At 36.3% G+C, this 15,632-nt stretch overlaps 1 protein-coding gene across 2 annotated transcripts; it reads right to left on the bottom strand.

The window, feature by feature from the left end:
- Window position 1: 1 nt before the first annotated feature.
- Window positions 2-13,050, bottom strand: CTXN2 (cortexin 2). Of its 2 annotated transcripts, XM_032343637.1 has the most exons (5): window positions 12,766-13,050; window positions 11,079-11,176; window positions 4,337-5,202; window positions 1,351-2,546; window positions 2-162 (listed from the first exon to the last, which is right to left on the bottom strand). In XM_032343637.1, exon 3 carries the CDS (start codon window positions 5,143-5,145, stop codon window positions 4,900-4,902), a length of 246 nt encoding a protein of 81 aa, XP_032199528.1. In that variant the 5' UTR covers window positions 5,146-5,202; window positions 11,079-11,176; window positions 12,766-13,050; the 3' UTR covers window positions 2-162; window positions 1,351-2,546; window positions 4,337-4,899. The 2 variants fall into 2 exon arrangements, with proteins under 2 accessions (XP_032199528.1, XP_032199529.1); XM_032343638.1 differs by lacking the exon at window positions 11,079-11,176.
- Between the last annotated feature and the right edge of the window lie 2,582 nt (window positions 13,051-15,632).

The following is a 15,632-nucleotide window of genomic DNA, read 5'->3' as shown; positions in this document are numbered from 1 at the left end:
GTGGTTGCTTTTTTTTTTTTTTTTTTTAATCTATGTCTTTTCTCCTCAAAATAAACTCTATGTGTTTACTTTAGGGAGTTCCTGGCTTTTGTTTTAGAAGGACTCAATAAATAGATTCTTGATGCATTGTCTCCTATACAGTCTTCAGAATGTTCTTCAAAGCTGTCATTGAAAAAGAAAAATAAACTTGTTTCAAGAAATATAAATACATTTAAGTAGGGATGGGGCTATGAGGAAACAGTTTTATGTCACAAGACATACAATTTTAAGTTCGTTTCATTAAAAACTACCTGTCCAGGAACTTTAGTCACCAGAACAATTAAATCCCATAGTAAATAACTGGGGAACTGTTTCAGCAAACATAATTTTCAATGCAGTCACCAAACTGTTATATGTGTTTGTAGTATTTGTTTAGACTCAGTGCAGTTGGATTTAACGTGATTTTAGAAAAGATATAACTCTACCAACTGAGTACAGTAAGAGCTGATGAGAATAGTCTCAGTTCTCAGTCTGAAACACAGTTCATTGACCGTACTAAATGTTGAAACTGCAATCTATTTTATTACTGCTATGAATACATATTATGTGATAGTGATAATTTTATTATATGATGATTACAAAATTTAAAAAATATTTTTAAAACTTCTAAGAAATACATGCTATTAGTTTATAAAAATACATCCTGTGAAGAAGATAGCTTTGTAAATTTCTGGATTTTTAAAAAATTTCTGGATCTTTTACTGGCCTTTTTTTTTGTTCATACATTTATATTTTACAAATGCTATCATGGAATCTTTAAAAAAATATGAATATTAGGATAAGGAAATAAATTTCAGTCCTTAATAAAGTTGTATGCTATATTTAGGTAAAAATCACACCCTATTGATTCCCTTTAATGAAATAGTCTCAAATACATAGGGAAGCTTATATTTAACCATGAGATAAATAGATTACATAATCACTTTACAATCCATGAGCCCATCTTAGAACATTCTTTAATTAGAATAATTTTTCTTTATTGATACCTTAAATTTTGGCTTTTTAGAAAAACAGACAAATACAAACAAAACCTGCCTCTCTCCTAAAGTTCTTAAGCTATCTATTTGAACTAAAAAAAAAAAAAAAAAAAAAGAAAGAAAGAAAGAGAGAAAGAAAATTTTAACTTTAACTTGCAAATAAACTTTTATGGGGGAAATTATAAGTGAAGTTGTCATCTCTTTAGTTTTTATAGAATATACCACTTCTTATTGTAGTCTTCAACATCTTTTACTTTTACTCCACTCCTCAGAATCTACTTTATGACATAATATTAAGTGTGATTTTTACCCCACCCAACAATGTTTAACTTACCACCAGAAGAAGGAGAGTTCTTCTCAGGAAATGTTACCTGTTTCAACATCACCCAGACATATATGGGGCACTCAGCTTTCAGCCCAGAATCGTAGGCTTCTTCTCATTGGTTGGAATCTTCCTTGAAAGAGATGATTGAGCAGTGATTGGTGTGGGATCAAACTGTGGGCGCTGCCCAGTCATTAGCCCTGAGGAAACTTAAGTAATGCCTCAGCTAGTAACCAGTAGTAAACCATTAATCCGTTTAGATAGGAAGTCATATAAAGTTTCTTTAATTCATAAGGGGAGTTGGATTGCTCAACAGTAATCATCCAATAAAATATAAGCAGTGCTTCAGTCGTTCGGTGCTAAGTAAATTGAATCCCATTGTCTTCACATGATTCCTGGTGACTTCTTATTGTTTAGCATGTATAGCAAAATCTAGGCTTCCAGAGATAATTTCTATACTTTGTAAATAGAATATGGTAGTTGAGGTCATTTCATCTTGCTTATAGTAGATATTAGCTTAATTCTTCTCTGCATGGGAAGTGAGCAGATTGAATGTAGACTCAGTTATTTACTGAAAATATTTCTGCTTAGTGGGAAAACCGTTTCAAGCAAGAATGAAACTATGTTAAGTTTCCCAGTGGCCTTTTTGTCTTTACCTGACAAAACATTTATTTCAAACCCGGTTTTTTAGTTTTGTTGAGGGAAAGGTTTTGTTCAAATCTGTGAGGTCCTGATTATTAAGAGAGCACAAACAATTCCTCTGTGCAAGATCTGTCACTGGTTTTCGATCGGGGTGACTGAATGAATCCTCCTTGTCTTTTATAGAAGAAGCTGTCCAAGTGATTTCCAGCTATCTGAGCAGCATGATTGTAGCTTGACGCAGTGGCTAGGAGCAAGACTCTGAAGTCTGTATACTCAACTCACATCCAGTTTTGCCACTTCCTGTGTGAGCTCTGGCAAATTGGTTGATCTCTCTGTGCCTTGACTTTCTCAACTGTAAAATGCAGTTGTGAATAATAATGATACCCACCTTGCTGTAAAGTTATCAAGGGGATAAAATGAGTTAATTTGTGTTGGATTTAGACCAGTCCTCGTTTGTACTTAAGCACTTTCACTGTTTTGGAAATATTTACAATTCACTGATGATTTTACTTAGTCACATCGGAGATTCCAGGGTGAATCATTAGAGATTGAGAGAGGTACTATGCCTATTAAAGTAGGAGAAAAGGTAGGTCAGTGAACCAATGCTGGATTGTAGAAAAGGGTCTGCAGATACCTAAGTAAAACCCCTTAGATGTTAGGCGAATGTCATGTGAATGTGTCCTACATTGGAATGATTGGGAATGTGTCCTACAGTGGTCAATTTCCTTTTTCCTTGCTGCTTGTCTGCCTGACTACAGTGTCGTGTGAGGTAGTTTTAGTCTTGGTCTTATATCAATCAGACATTTTCATTCTAAGCCTTTTATCTGTAACTGTGAAATGAAAGTATTTGTTCTCTATTAAGGGGATTCAGACGTTCTGGAGCAGATCGGAGATGGTTTGGGGGATATGGATGAAATTATACCATCCATAAAGCCAACCTTGAAAGGTAAACCCAACTTGGGCTTTTCAGACATGTGGGTAAAGTAACAGGAGGAAAATGTCTGGAGATATGCTCCTCTATTTTTTCTCTTGTCTTTTCTGATGGGGCTCTCAGGAAGGGGCAGCTAGGGGATCATCTGACTGTAACACTGGACATTCCTAGAAGAATTAGCATCTCATGAGTTTTCATGATGTATGCATACTGTAACCATTCTTCATATTTTTTATATTGTTTCTGGCTCTGAAAAAAAGACACTGATGATTCTTTCCCTGCTGCTACCCTCCAAAAGTCCAAGGTAAACAAAAGATCATGAATAAATGCTATGGATGAAGAGATGTTTGGTTAAAAGGGTTTTCATTTAGTGGGACTGAAAATCATACTTTGGTGGAATTGATGATATCTGAAAAGCTTTCGAGTGTTGAACTTTCAGAAACAAGGCTGATATGTCATAAACTTTTCTTGTGTTTTGGGTTTTATGGTCTTTCTTCTTTTCGAAGGAAAAATCTGTCCTTGTTATGTTCTAGTCACCAAAATGGAGGGTCTTGCTGGGTATCCTCCTTGGGGGACAAATGGTGCATCTCATACTTGGATGTATACCTTAATAAATACTTAAGAAGCCTGGGTCTCAAAGGAGATGCTTAGTGTCCTGGGCACACATAATTTTCACTACATCCAGCTGACTTGGCTCAATGAGATGTTCTTGGACAAAACTAACTGGCAATAAGGTGTCCCAGGCCCACACTCCTGTACCTACTGGGGTTCAAAGAGCTCCTTGAGGTGTGGATTTGGTCCAGAAGATTAACACCGATGTGTTCTAAGTCTACTGGGAGATAGAAAGTATCAGGAATGAGACAACTTGTTTTGGAATGTCATAGACTTGAGCAATAACCATACTTGTAAGGTGTACAGAAATACTCAGGATAGTGTCTTGGAGTACATCATGGTCTTTATAAACAAGGCATCTGACATTGGACTGCCCATGTTCAATTCCTTAATCCACTGAGCCACCCAGGTGCCTGCCCATGTTCAATTCCTAACACAACCACTCTCTCACTTGATGACCTTGGAAAGTTATTTAATCTCTCTCAGCTTTAGTTCCTCATCTGTGACATTAATATAATAAAATGGAAATAGTAGTATTGAACTCAGAGGATTCATAAGGGTATCAAATCACATAATAAGTGGAAAGCACTCAATTTAGTGCTAACTCATAGTAAATATTAGCCTTTTTTTTAGTGTGTTTGGCAGTTTTGTGTTCTGGTGACACAAATAGTTTTGTATTTATTTATCTCCTACTATATTCTTCCATTTGTTAATCAGAAAGAATTTCATAGTTCGAAAGAATTTTAGAATAATATAATTCTATCTTTTCATACATCAAATGAAGAGAATGAAGATTGAAGAGGAATAACTTACACTAAACCATTCCTTCTTGAGGTTTGAGAATCTCTATTTCTATTGCCAATGAGGGTAATAAATAATGATGGCATGGTATGTTCCAACAATATTTTATGATTTTCAAGTTGCTTTCACATTCATTACACATCACTTGGTCCTCTCAACATCCCTGTAAAATATGCAGGATAGGTTTCTTTATCCTTGTTTTGCAGATCTGGAAAAGTGTTCCTTAGTCATAAGGCTAGTTCTTGACTAAGTCAACATTAGAATTCAAATCACAAGAGATTAGACTCCTAAACTGAAAAACATCTAATGACATCTTAAGTCTTCATTCATCTCAGGTCTCTGGCTTCCAGATACATTCACTGGGTTCATAGGGCACTAGAATCGAAAGGGACCTTAAAAATGCTTTAATTAGCCTCTTCCTTGAAGTCCATACAGGTTAGATGACTTGTCCAACCACACGTGTTTATTGAATTTACTGAATGAAATGAGCTTCTTCCAGCATGCTCAAGGAAATTACAATTGTATCTTCCATGTGTCGTAGTGGCATAGCCCTAAAAGCCTTAATGGTGGAACTCTCACGCAAGTGCATATTCAAATGTCCCTTTATCAAACTCTTCAACTTCATCTTCCCATGTAGAGGAAGGCATGCTACTATACGGGTCTAAGAGGATTTTGAAGCATCTGATAATAAGAAGTCCCAAGAATATACACAAAATCCCAACAAAAGCAAAGCCAGTTTTTTGCTCCAGAGTCAATGAAAAAGCTGATACTTCGTTGACACTCATCTTAGTTGAAGAGTTGCCACAATAGGTACTACTCATTATTCACTGTCACAGCATTATGGCTCTTCAGAAGTGCTGAGGGAGTCACCTCTTGACCTAGACACAAAATTGGACTCAGTTTAGTGTTATTCGTGTATGGTATTGAGCAGGTAACCTTTCTAAAATCTGGCAGTTTTCAAACTCTCTTGACTTAGCTCACAAAAGACATGTGAAAACATCAGATATGGATCAGGATCAAATTGGCATTGGAGATGTTACTTCTATTGTACTCATTACGGAGTTGCCTTTGGGGACGCCTGAAACTACCCATACGCACTGAATATAAAATCAGGTATGAAAGTGAATATTCAAATAATTAACCCCAGAAGCTTTTGGTTCAGTGTAAGATGGTTAAGTCATGGCTTCCTTGACCTGAATTGTCACCTAATATTTACTTTGATTTTTTAAAAAAATTTTTTAAAGATTTTTATTTATTTATTTGACAGAGAGAGATCACAAGTAGGCAGAGAGGCAGGCAGAGAGAGAGAGGAGGAAGCAGGCTCCCCGCTGAGCAGAGAGCCCGATGCGGGACTCGATCCCAGGACCCTGAGATCATGACCTGAGCCGAAGGCAGCGGCTTAACCCATTGAGCCACCCAGGTGCCCCTTTACTTTGATTTTTGCATGTGTAGATAACATCATAAATAATCATAGGGTGTAGGCTGGTCACACCCAGGTCACCTGGTGACCCTGTAGGCTGGTCACACCATGTTTTAAGGTCTCTCTCCAGTGCCATTTTGTCTGATGTAGATTCTGATCCTTTTAAATAGGTGCAATGTCTTCTCTCTTTTTCATTCTCTTAGCTTTTAGACTTATATACCTGTGTTTTCTTTCCCACGACCGCTCCATATGCTAAATATTAATTTCTTAAAGAGATAGATTGTGTTTACAAAATTATTTTAATAAGAGCAGTATCCAATATAGCATCTTGTAAGTAGTGAGCAGCAGTAGCTGTGCATTAACCGTCTCCCCACCGGCCCCATTAGCTTTCAGCACCCTAAATAAACATAAAACCAAGTGAAACAGCATTATTTGCTATAAACATTCAGCTTCAAGATGAGCTCCCCAGTTCTCTTCCCAAACAGATTTCCAGTCCTAAGCTCCTTCTGTACTGAGATTTTAAAACTACAGCAAAAGTATTCACAAAGTATGTGTTGGATTGAAGCAAAACAGATTTTCCCATTTGATGTCTTAATGTTAATTAAATTAAGATTGTTTAATTAAATCAAATGGTTACTAACCCACAGCCACCCTTCTTGAGTGGACTTCTAGCAAGTAACTTGTCATCCAATAACAAAGAATAATAGATTTTTCTTGTTTGCATTTTTATTACTGCTTTTTCTTATAATTTTTAAGAATTACTTACTAAAATGGCTGACCAAATTTTTTTGGATTCGATTTTCAGAAAACGATGGATACAGAAGAGATACGGGATGTAAAGAGTAAAGAAAGGAAGTAACTAATAAGAACAAACTTGTAGCTTTCACAGTTATTCACTAATGAATAAGCCAGTTAATATTAAACAATATTTTACTTTATAATAGTTTGGATTACAAAACAGCTTTACCTTTAAACCTTAAGTGTCAGGAATATTTAATACATTGTGCAGTATGCAGTAACGGAAAAATATTGTTTCAAACTTCTCTGTTATACTTCATCCCATCAAATCATTTTTTCTTCCTTAATATGTATAGTACAGTGACTATACTTTAATTTTTTAAAAATTTAGTATCACTTAGATGGATCAGAGTGATTTTTCTGATTGAGCTCTTGTACTATTTATCCTGAAGAAGACATGAGACTGGACTGAATATCTAATGACCTTGGGACTTAACAAGAACTTTTTTCCCTGAGGAAATCTCCATTTTTATTGCTTTTATCAGTTAAAGGTCTTTTGCTGAGATCCATACAGTCTCTGGTTCATTTGTTTAACAAGTGAAGACACTGAAAAGCAGGATGTTTCTACATGGACATGCTGAACCAAACCTTTGTTGTGTAACTGATTCAGCCAAGTAGCTAGTTTGAACTATTTTTTTCATTAGAGTCATGACTTTGCTAGGCTGTATTATTTGACTATTTCAGAGGATATGCGGATAAGAGGAAGCAATAAACCTGCTTTACTGGTGGATGTGTGTGGTGTGTCTAACAGGCTCCCTTCAATGCAGGACTTCTTGCCCAGAAGCTGGGAGTGCTGCCACTAGATAATCTTCAGCTGTATGTAGCCCCTTTCGTGGGGAGCTGCCTGCCTCATGCAAGGTCACAGTCTGTTCCCAGGGCAGACCATTTCTAATGACTGATTGATGCAAAATTAAAAAGCCTGGTCATTTCGACTCAATAGAGCACAACTCTGAAAGACCATTCTAGGTCTAGAGTTGTATATACAGTAAACGAAGACTGTACTGGTTCTACATTATAGTTCAACTTCTGCACACTCCTGCCTATTCCCCACTCTTTCACAAGTGTTGGGCCCTAGGGCACCACTTAATAAATGTCCTCACACTGAACTCTGCCTCAGAGACCAGTTTCTGAGGAACACACTTGCAACAATTGCTAATGCAAAAGTTAAAACATCTGGGCAGTTTTAGTAATAATCTGTACATTTTTCAACTGGTCCATATTGACATTATGTAGAAAAACCTAAACTATGTATAATTATGATATTAGTTCAATTTATTTATGTTGTAAAAAATCATACTGCAGACAGAAACAAAGGGTTGTAGCTAAGCATTAAAAGAGTTGTCAGTTAGCTCCTAATGAATAATCCTCTAGTCTCTGTTATTTATATTAAAGCCCATCAATTGACCAAACAAACAAACAAAAAGAGGCATTTTCTAGCTGTAGCAATAAAACATTTATCTCATTTGTCACTATTAAAATTAAAACACAGTATCTTCCAAGTTTGAGATACAAGATCTCTTATTAAATTACCTAACACACCAGATAATGCCTCCTCCTGAGAGTCTCAGACAATCTGAATTACTTTCCTTTTTAATGCAAAAATAACTAGTTTTCAAGTACTAATTACAGTTCTCAGCTTCTATCATAGTTATCCAAAAAAGTATCTGAACTGAATCAAAATAAATGTATTGAAAAATCTAATTTTTGATGAATAAAGTTCTAGTTTCTGAAAATCTGATTTTTAGGCATCCAGAAAACATGTCAAAAAATATTTAACATTTAGTTGAAGTGAATAAGAAAACTTCTGTTTGATTTTAAAAAATTGGCCTCGGAGATAAATATCAAAATTCAGCAGCTCAGAGTTCAGTGTTTCTTATTTATTTTTATCAGATTGATTAATGATAGCATTCCTAGAAAGATTCACATGATTTGTACTCTAGGTGATTCCAACCCGTAAGGGCAAGGGTCCATGCACAAACAGGAAGAAAACAGCATAGGTTTCTACAAAGGCAATAGAAGGGAAGAGGGATGGGGCGCCTGGGTGGCTCAGTGGGTTAAAGCCTCTGCCTTCGGCTCAGGTCATGGTCCCAGGGTCCTGGGATCAAGCCCCACATCAGGCTCTCTGCTTGGCCGGGAGCCTGCTTCCTCCTCTCTCTCTCTCTGCCTACTCATGATCTCTCTGTCAAATAAATAAATAAAATCTTAAAAAAAAAAAAAAAAAAAGAAGGGAAGAGGGAATAAACTTGTATTTAGCATACACCATATACCAAACATTGCTTTACATCTATTATTTTTATTTAACCCCCATAATAACCATACAAGGTTAATATTATTATCTTTAATATCCTGACAACAGAAGAGATGCAAAGCCAACAAATTTAGAGGAAATAGAGATTTCACTCATTTAAGGATCAGGAAAGAGATTGTAAGAAATTGTATTTGAGCTTAGTCTTGAAAAACAGAAGATTTAGGTATGTGCAGAAGGAAACAGCATGACAATAAACACGAAGGTAGAAAAGTGCTGAATTTGTTCACAGTTTGGCACAAGTAAAGTGGAGTATGGGAAACAGTACATTAGAAAGGTAGGTTGAGCCAAGATGGGAAATTCTTTGACTGTCAGGCTGAGTTTGCAATTTATTTGCCTAAAGGTTGAGTTGCTTGATGATGAGGCCAAAATAGACAAAGATTTCAGGGAGCGAGCACCATGGGAAAGAAATGGTCCAGGTGAGAAGCAATGAGGGCTTGGACTAACAAAATAGATATGTGGGAGAGGAAATGGGTTTTGAAGATATTTGTAAAGATATTGGGGAAGTTCTGGCAAATGACGGAAGGTAGAGGGCCATGGAGAGAGCGGTATCAAAGATGACTCCACTCTATTAAGCCTGGACAAGTGTAAAGACAGTGCTTTCATTAACCAAAATTAAGAAAATATGTACAAAGTGTCAATTTAGAAAGTAAATGAAGAGTTTAGTTCTGTGCTTAGCGAACTTATGGTGTCCATACCTGGGACATAGTAGATACTCAATAGGCAGTTTTAAACAAATTAACCCAGATCATGTTGTTTAGCATAAAATTACTGGTGGGAAGAATATCTTAAGGATATTACTGACAAATAAAATTTGTGTGGAAGAATAGCTCCAGGATGAAGAGAGTTTAATACACAGAAGAATTTACAGATCAAAACTTAAGAGAAAGAAAGAGTTGCTGAGTTTTGCAGAAAAGGAAGACCAAGGAGGGTGCTAACTGCATTCAGATATTTGAAATGTTACTGTAGGAAGCCAGATCTACTTGTTCTGGATTGATCCAGAAAGCAATTTTTATGTCATCCCATTAAGGTTCTATTTGCAGTCACCAAAAAGGATTGAAGATGAAAGAAATCTAGCAATGAACCTCTGAGAATCCTTCTCTTACAAGAGGAAAGCAGGATCTGCTAGTGGAGTTGTATTAGGAATGATCAGAGTCATAAGTGACTCTGTAGTAGGAAGTTCACTTAGAACAAAGGAAGCTAGAGTTTCTAAAGGTATTGGTAAACAGTGTCAAATTCTGCAGCGGTGATAGAAACTACGTGCTGAAAACAGGGCCTTGGGTCTGGCCTTCAGAATATTTTCATTACTTTAAAAATTGTGGTGGAATGTCCAGGAGGGACACTAAATTGAAGAGGGTTTTGGAGTGATGGGTAATGAATAAATAAAGCCAAATGATAAAAGAAACTTGACAAAAAAGATGTTTTACTTGCACAAAAATTTAAGTGCAAAAGTTTAGATCTAAAAACCAATTATTTCTAATAATAAGGACATGATTATATATTCAAATTTTAAAAGTAGAACCAAATAAATTCAGTTGGGGTTCAAAGAACTGGGGAATTTCTATTTTTAGCCAGAAATTGGGGAGATAAAGAACAGAGGTTTTATTAATATCTTAAAAGAATTTGGACTTTTAAATTCATTTTAAAATTCTATCTATACTAAAGATGAAAACAAGATACAAGTCAAGGTAAACAATTTAAGGGTAGTATTTAAGATGGGAAAAAAAGTCTGACCATTGCTGCAGGCTGTCTCCATAAGCAAATAAATAAAAAGTTAAGCAATTGCCTAACAATATGTTCAGCAAATAGATGCCCTTGGTAATTTAAGCCATAGGTGTAGCAAATGAAATACCAATATTTTCAAGCCTATTTTTTTTCAAACATTTGCCCAAACTTTCCATTTTACTTGCTGTGTGAAATGAACAACTTGTCTCATTTCAACAGCAAGTTCTAAAGTTTTTGAGAATATATTGTAAGTGCAATGAGCTTTGTACTTTTCTATTGATATAGAGCATAATTTGATGAAAGAAAGTATTGCTAGTAACAAAATACTGTTAAAAATAAATAGAACTCTCCACTTATAATACTGACTTCTTCATAATCAATAAGATATCTGAAATTACTCGATGAATGTGGATAAAAGATACATTTTCACTTTCTCTAGTCTGTGACAGAGATGGAAAAGCAAAATAAATCATTAGTTTCTGTAAAACAGACATTTTAATGCCTACCTCAGAAGGAAAACATCATCTTAATATCTTGTTTACTGGGAAATAGAAAAATGAGAGACATTTAGACCATGAAGTTATAAAACCAGGATAAATAAACCCTGTTGAGAAAAAAGAAATGAATTTTCAAAAAAAGAGTAGATATAAAATTGTGTAGTAGAAGTTATTTTAAATATGCTACACCACAAAAAATGAACAAGATCAACATATAGGTACTTTAGAAATGAGCAATTGAGTTGAAAGTACATCACTTCCTTCATGACAACTGTCAGGAACTAAGATTTTTAGGTCCTGATGAATCATAGGATTGGGCCAACAGTATAGCTGTAGACCAAAAGGCCAAAATCTCACTTAATAGCTTTGTAATTAATAACCAATAAACAAAGTCTTTTTATGATCATACAAATCATACCATTGTGAGTAGTCAAAGATACCAGTATTTTTATACCATATATATGTGTGTGTATGTATATAATATGTATAATATGTATATAATATGCATATACATACACACACATATATATATATAACCACATATGACATGGATGTTGTATGTGATTTTTTTCTTCTGTGAATAAGTTACTGATTAGAAATATAAAATTTCACTTTTCAGAAACCTATAGTTTGTTTGCATGCCACAATGTTGCAACCGTAGAAACCAATATTGAAAAGTATATGCCCATTTAAAAAAAAAAGAGAGAAAACCTCTTGTATTTTATTTTAATCAACAGGTTTTTTTCCCTCTGGTATATTTATCTAGTAATGATAGTCCAAACAGTATATCTGAAATGACAACTATTATAGTGGAATATGGTATTCTCGGTGAAAAGTATTTTGATATATCAGATATAGTGATCTTTAATGCTAATAATATGAACACACATGATTTCATAAAATGAGACATGTAAGAAAACCTAGGCTAAAAAAAAATGACTCCTCCCATATACACATATATACATCCCCCACCAAATATCAAGGTTATTAAATCCCATTCAAAGTAAACAGGGAAATGAAGCATTGTTCAGACCATTTCTGCACAGACTAGTTAATCATTAGGAATGGAATGTGTTGGAATTAAAGAAAAACCTTAAATTACAAACCCAGATGTCGTCATAATGGTGAAGTACATACATTTCAGGCCTTGCCAGAGATCCAAAACCCTGGGATCTGCCAAAACCAATACCCTCCCCTCAACCTTTCAGATTTCAACCTTTAGAGAATCTTCGTATGACTCCCCAAGGACTCTGACATTGGATCTTTTCAAATACTGGATATCTGGTCTGAAATTTTTCAAAATGTCTCACTAGAGAAACCTGGACTGTCATTATCGTTCTGCTTTGTTTGTCTCCAGTTCTCTTTGGACATAGTAAACTAAAGAAGCGTAGAAACCTCCTACAAAACATGGGAGAAGCATCAGAAAGCTAACTGCAAACACAAAACACATTTTATTTTTTCTTTTTGAAACAGCAGCAGCAGCAGCAGCAGCAACATCAGGGCTCTTTTCTCCTTTAGAATTTGAACTGACCAGACCTGCAGGCTGTATCCCCCACCCCCCTCCCCTTTCCGGCTCCCTAGCTTCAGAAATACAAGAGAATGAGAACAGGCTTCTCCTCTGGACCTTCACTGAAACCCTGTCAGTCAATGCGGAGGGTAAGGGGAGAAAGTTACTTCGCAGGCAGCGATGTCTCACCTTCCATGCTTGTTGCCATGGAGATGAAATCCAGCGAGTAGACTTAAGTGTTGGCAGGTTTGTCTGTGTTCGCTGATCGGTTCAGTAACAGTGTAAAAGGCGTGTCCTGGGAAACTGCGTGGAGTCACAGGACCGTGGTTAGCGCTCTCCTGGCCTAGGTGTGTAAATGTCTGTATCTGTCAGGGAGAGACAGAGGACGTGGGCGCCCGCGAAGTACGTGTGCGCGCGCTAGTGTATTTGCAGGAAAATGTGCCTGGATTTATTCGATGTGGCAGAGTGTAAATATTTGCGCGCGCGCGCGTGTATGTGAAGACGTCTGTGTTTGTGAGACAGAGGAGTTGGGAAATGAGAGGGGGGCGGGGAATGGGCCACCGCAGCAACAGGCTCTATTCCTCAGTTTTTCTAAAAAGAAAAGAAAAAAAAAAAGGTGCTCATTTTCACTATCACACTGCAGGGTAGCAGTCGGAGTTCATCATTCATCTGGCTTCCCAAGGCAGTGGAGGTTTAATTAATTTATTCTTAAAATCCGTGTTTTCCTCTCCTCTGCATCCGTAGCTGTGCCGCGGGCATTTTGTTGTACTGGTTGACCGCAGTCTCAGCAGAGGAGTTGACGCTAAATACGTCTTCCTTCTCGTCTGATAAGAGGAAGAGGAGAGTGAAAGTGTGTTGGTTTAACTGGGGACCGCATGCGTCATTTGGAGTTATTTTTTTCCTATTCTTCACCTTTTCTTTTCTGCGCAAACCCAACCGGATCCTGCCCTCCCTGCCCGCCCCTGCTTTTTAGGGATTGGCGTCTAGGCGCTGTCCGTAGTGCTGAAAAATTGCGTAGTAAGACCTACCAATGAGCTAGAATACACCAAGACAGGAATGTTCCATAAAAGCCCATATGTGATTGCATGGCACGTTTTCTAAACACTGTTCAGTACATAGACTCTAAACTTAAACGGTATTGAAAGCAAAACAAAAATAAAACAAAACAAAACAACAACAATACAATCTCTTCCTGCATTCTTACTTGGGGGTCTTGTCCAACTCAGTTATAAGGGTCCAATTCTATTTATGTTTGGATACTATATTCAGAACCTTCAAATTGCAAACACCTGTAGATTCTCTAAAAACTTAATTATTAGTCCTGTATGTTATTAAATTGTCAGCAATTGGGGGAAATGTTGATGCAGAATTGGGTCATTGTTAGTGTAAAAAATGCTGAAAGCCCATGATGTAAAGATGAGTTAGAATTCAACAATAAAGTGAAGATAATGTATTTAGAGTATTTACTAATTTAGGAAATTTCATGGTCTTACAAGAAATGGGCAATGTATAAATGGGAGTTCATACAAGACTATACTGAAAAATACTTATTCTTTTTCATTTAAAACTTTTAAACACCCTTGGGATACACAGGTGGTTCAATTGTTTAAGTGCCCAACTCTTGATTTCTGCTCAGGTCATGATCTCAGGTTGGTGAGATTGAGCCCCACAGTAGGCTCAGCACTTAGCCTGGAGCCTGCTTGGAAATCTCTCTCACCTATTCCTCTCTCTCAAATAAATAAATAAATATAAATCTTAAAAACAAAACAAAACAAAACACCAAAACTATTAAACACTCTATAATATAGGTGGACTGCCCACCAATGAAGAAAGTGGAAGAAGTTCTTCTAGTAACATGTTCCTAGCCATGTCTTTATCGACTTTTTTTTTTAAAACTTGCTAAGGGGGGCGCCCAGGTGGCTCAGTGGGTTAAAGCCTCTGCCTTTGGCTCAGTCATGATCCCAGGGTCCTGGGATGGAGCCCCACATCGGGCTCTCTGCTCAGTGGGGAACCTGCTTCTTCCTCTCACTCCCTCTGTCTGCCTCTCTGCCTACTTGTGATCTCACTTTCCATGTCAAATCAATAAATAAAATCTTAAAAATAAAATAAAATAAAATAAAACTTGCTAAGGGCTCCCATCCTATTTTGGTAGTATATGCTAGAGCAGTGCCTCCTGAAATTTAATGTGCATATGAAACCCCTTGGGATCTTGAAAAAAATGCAGGTTTTCATTCAGCAAGAATGAGTTTGTGTCTCAGATTCTGCATTTCTAATATCCCACATGATGTCAGAGGTTGCTAGTTCAGGACCACACTTCAAGCAACAAGTTCCAGAAATATTGTATTCTGGCAATACAGTCACTCATAGAGTATGGGAAAGGAGGTCATTTTCTTCCATCTATTATTCTATGAATGTTTCTAGACTGTTGCAAGAATGTTCTATTCAAATAAGTTCAGAGGTTAACCATTTAATTTACACAATATTAACCAACTGTTTGTACCTCAAACTGCTTTTAAATTTGTTCATTTGGTTTTGATTTTGACACTGTCTAGACACATACCGCAGTTTACATCACCCTATATTTTCATACTATAACTGGCAATTACTCATTCTCTTTGCATTCCAAACTCAAGGAAAAAAAAAAACCTAAGTAACTGATTTTACTGCTCATGTATGGGCCCCACACCAAGGATTTATTCTCATGATTTTGACTTGTCATTTTATGACTTTTAGTATGGCTTCATGCTAAATGCTCATTATACTGACTTTACAAATCTGAATGTTACAATCTAATTCTCATCCAACTTAGAAAGTGAGATAGGGCTATTGTTTCATAGATCATTTGAGTAAATTCTGATCTGTCACTGACATAGCCTAAGTATAGTTAGATTTTGAAGATTCTTCTGGATGGTTTCCTCCTCCTCCTTCTTATGTATAAATTCATACATATATCAGTTGATACTCTGTTTTTAGTCAATATTTTTGAATTGATGTGAAAGATAAGTTTTGACTATATATTAAGTTCCTTGGTGTTAGTTTATGCGTGATCTTGACCT

The sequence above is a fragment of the Mustela erminea genome, chromosome 5 (genome assembly GCF_009829155.1).
Source record: "Mustela erminea isolate mMusErm1 chromosome 5, mMusErm1.Pri, whole genome shotgun sequence".
In the NCBI taxonomy this organism is placed as follows: domain Eukaryota; kingdom Metazoa; phylum Chordata; class Mammalia; order Carnivora; family Mustelidae; genus Mustela; species Mustela erminea.
Note: the sequence above shows the minus strand (reverse complement) of the source record. Positions and strands in the feature narration are given on the sequence as shown.